This window comes from Oncorhynchus mykiss, chromosome Y, assembly GCF_013265735.2.
Source record: "Oncorhynchus mykiss isolate Arlee chromosome Y, USDA_OmykA_1.1, whole genome shotgun sequence".
In the NCBI taxonomy this organism is placed as follows: domain Eukaryota; kingdom Metazoa; phylum Chordata; class Actinopteri; order Salmoniformes; family Salmonidae; genus Oncorhynchus; species Oncorhynchus mykiss.
The window spans coordinates 46,632,617-46,636,467 of NC_048593.1; the positions used below are offsets into that span (position 1 = coordinate 46,632,617).

A 3,851-nucleotide genomic window follows, 5' to 3' on the forward strand; every position below is an offset into this window, starting at 1 on the left:
CACAGTTGACTCCCTGGCCGATGATTTGTTTACCTCTGGATAACATGAAAACAGCCTAACCAGCTCTGCTGGCAACAATTTCATTACGCTTTTTTGCCGACGTTTACTGACAGCGGCCATATTCAACGGGTGTTGTACACTTTAGCTTAAGACATGAAGCTAGCTAGCTAGCTAGCTAGATAAACAATGAACCTAGCTTGGTAAACAATGACCCTAGATAGGTAAACAATGAACCTAGCTAGCTAGGTAAACAATGAACCTGGCTAGCTAGGTAAACAATGAACCTAGCTAGGTAAACAATGAACCTAGCTAGGTAAACAACGTGTAAGATCACACATGTCATGTAACATTACCTAACGAACCAGCCAGATAACGTTAACATGAAGCTAGCTAGCTAGCTAGGTAAACAATGAACCTAGCTTGGTAAACAATGAACCTAGCTAGGTAAACAATGAACCTAGCTAGGTAAACAATGAACCTAGCTAGCTAGGTAAACAATGAACCTAGCTAGGTAAACAATGACCCTAGATAGGTAAACAATTAACCTAGCTAGCTAGGTAAACAATGAACCTGGCTAGCTAGCTAAACAATGAACCTAGCTAGGTAAACAATGAACCTAGCTTGGTAAACAATGAACCAGGCTAGGTAAACAACGTGTAAGATCACACATGTCATGTAACGTTACCTAACGAACCAGCCAGATAACGTTAGCTTGTTAAACAATAATGAACATAGTGCCAAATCATGTCGTTACTACCCTGCATGAATCTGCTGGGAGCTAACCAAACAGGTTCAATGTTAGCTAGCTAACATTAGGCTCTAACTAGCAAAGCAAACGGTTCTGGGATACGAATAATAACGTCATACACGTAACTTTAGCTAGGGAGCCAGCCAGCTAACGTTAGCTAGCTAGCTAACAGTACACTTTAGCTTGAAATAAGACCACTTTCTGTCAAAAATTGGGTTAGGGTTAGGGGTAGTGACACCTCTAGCACTGAGAAGCAGTGACTGAGACCACTGCGCCACTTAGACCCCTATGCCACACTTGTGCCAACAGGTCACAAATCCTGCTGCTGTGATGTCACACTGTGGTATTTCACCCAGTAGATATGGGAGTTTATCAAATTTGGGTTTGTTTTCAAATTATTTGTGGGTCTGTGTAATCTGAGGGAAATATGTGTCTCTAATATGGTCATACATTGGGCAGGAGGTTAGGAAGTGCAGCTTAGTTTCCACCTCATTTTGTGGGCAGTGAGCACATAGCCTGTCTTCTCTTGAGAGCCATGTCTGCCTACGGCGGCCTTTCTCAATAGCAAGGCTATGCTCACTGAGTCTGTACATAGTCAAAGCTTTCCTTAAGTTTGTGTCAGTCACAGTGGTCAGGTATTCTGCCACTGTGTACTCTCGGTGTAGGGACAAATAGCATTCTAGTTTGCTCTGTTTTTTTGTTAATTCTTTCCAATGTGTCAAGTAATTCTCTTTTTGTTTTCTCAATATCTGGTAGTGTCTAACTGTGTTGCTCTCTCTCTCTCTCTCTCTCTCTCTCTCTCTCTCTCTCTCTCTCTCTCTCTCTCTCTCTTATCCTCTATTCTTTTCTCTTCTTCTCTCTCTGACCCCCCTCCCCATCTAGATTGTGGAGTCTAAGAGGGCTGTTATGGAGGGGATGGTTCCACAGGATGTCAACGGGTTGAACAAATAAACCCCACATTATCTTAACACCTCATTGGCTACACACACACACACACACACACACACACACACACACACACACACACACACACACACACACACACACACACACACACACACACACACACACACACACACACACACCTCCTTGGCCCTGACCCCTGTGCCCCAATGAAGATGAGACAGAGGGGTATACTGCAAGGCAAGATCAATGAGTTGGCAGTTAACTTTTATAAACAATCAGAAATAACTATTGATTTGCTGGTTAATTAAGAATGCTAAACTGTTTAAACTGATTATTTGAGTCAATAAGACCATGCCTATTTCAAGCTTATCATTCTAAAAATAAAAATAGTTATTTCATAATATTTAGGCAAAACAGCTGGCTTACTGATTAATCCTGCTTTGTAGTATAGAGAGACAGAACAGGTGGTAATATACCTGGGTTGAAGAGAGACAGAACAGGTGGTAATATACCTGGGTTGAAGAGAGACAGAACAGGTGGTAATATACCTGGGTTGAAGAGAGACAGAACAGGTGGTAGTATACCTGGGTTGAAGAGAGGGAGACAGAACAGGTGGTAGTATACCTGGGTTGAAGAGAGGGAGACAGAACAGGTGGTAGTATACCTGGGTTGAAGAGAGAGAGACAGAACAGGTGGTAATATACCTGGGTTGAAGAGAGACAGAACATGTGGTAATATACCTGGGTTGAAGAGAGGGAGACAGAACAGGTGGTAGTATACCTGGGTTGAAGAGAGAGAGAACAGGTGGTAATATACCTGGGTTGAAGAGAGGGAGACAGAACAGGTGGTAGTATACCTGGGTTGAAGAGAGAGAGACAGAACAGGTGGTAGTATACCTGGGTTGAAGAGAGACAGAACAGGTGGTAGTATACCTGGGTTGAAGAGAGACAGAACAGGTGGTAATATACCTGGGTTGAAGAGAGACAGAACAGGTGGTAATATACCTGGGTTGAAGAGAGGGAGACAGAACAGGTGGTAGTATACCTGGGTTGAAGAGAGACAGAACATGTGGTAATATACCTGGGTTGAAGAGAGGGAGACAGAACAGGTGGTAGTATACCTGGGTTGAAGAGAGAGAGACAGAACAGGTGGTAGTATACCTGGGTTGAAGAGAGGCAGAACAGGTGGTAATATACCTGGGTTGAAGAGAGACAGAACAGGTGGTAATATACCTGGGTTGAAGAGAGACAGAACAGGTGGTAATATACCTGGGTTGAAGAGAGACAGAACAGGTGGTAATATACCTGGGTTGAAGAGAGGCAGAACAGGTGGTAGTATACCTGGGTTGAAGAGAGACAGAACATGTGGTAATATACCTGGGTTGAAGAGAGGGAGACAGAACAGGTGGTAGTATACCTGGGTTGAAGAGAGAGAGACAGAACAGGTGGTAGTATACCTGGGTTGAAGAGAGACAGAACAGGTGGTAATATACCTGGGTTGAAGAGAGACAGAACAGGTGGTAATATACCTGGGTTGAAGAGAGGCAGAACAGGTGGTAATATACCTGGGTTGAAGAGAGACAGAACAGGTGGTAATATACCTGGGTTGAAGAGAGACAGAACTGGTGGTAATATACCTGGGTTGAAGAGAGAGAGAGTTTTATTGTTATCATAATTATACATGGGTACATAAATCGACAATGAGACTTTCTAAATGAATAGTATATTTGAATATATTTGAATATGAATTAATAGTATATTTGAACATGAATACATATTATTTTTGAATATGAATGAGTAGTATATTTGAATATGAATAAATCTGATATTTGAATATGAATTAATAATATATTTGAATATGAATAGTATATTTGAATATGAATATTATATTAGACCGTGAATAAATATTATATTTGAATATGAATGAATCGTATATTTGAATATTAATAAAATCTTATTTTTGAATATGAATGAATAGTATATTTGAATATATATGAGTATTTTAATCTGATGTATTGTATTCTGTCTGTAATGTTTCCCTCTGTGATCAGGGTGACTACAGGATGCTGTATGAATCTGATGTATTGTATTCTGTCTGTAATGTTTCCCTCTGTGATCAGGGTGACTACAGGATGCTGTATGAATCTGATGTATTGTATTCTGTCTGTAATGTTTCCCTCTGTGATCAGGGTGACTCC

General features: G+C 41.0%; 1 protein-coding gene across 2 annotated transcripts in view; it reads left to right on the forward strand.

The window, feature by feature from the left end:
• The window catches only part of inpp5kb (inositol polyphosphate-5-phosphatase Kb), a 47,513-nt gene extending 44,409 nt beyond the window's left edge, over window positions 1-3,104 (forward strand). For both annotated transcript variants that reach the window (XM_036968126.1, XM_036968127.1), the window contains 3 exons: window positions 1,631-2,118; window positions 2,347-2,538; window positions 2,839-3,104. In XM_036968126.1, coding sequence (XP_036824021.1) covers window positions 1,631-1,699 — 69 coding nt within the window. In that variant the 3' untranslated portion in view covers window positions 1,700-2,118; window positions 2,347-2,538; window positions 2,839-3,104. The remainder of the gene's footprint in view (window positions 1-1,630; window positions 2,119-2,346; window positions 2,539-2,838) is intronic.
• Window positions 3,105-3,851: the final 747 nt, after the last annotated feature.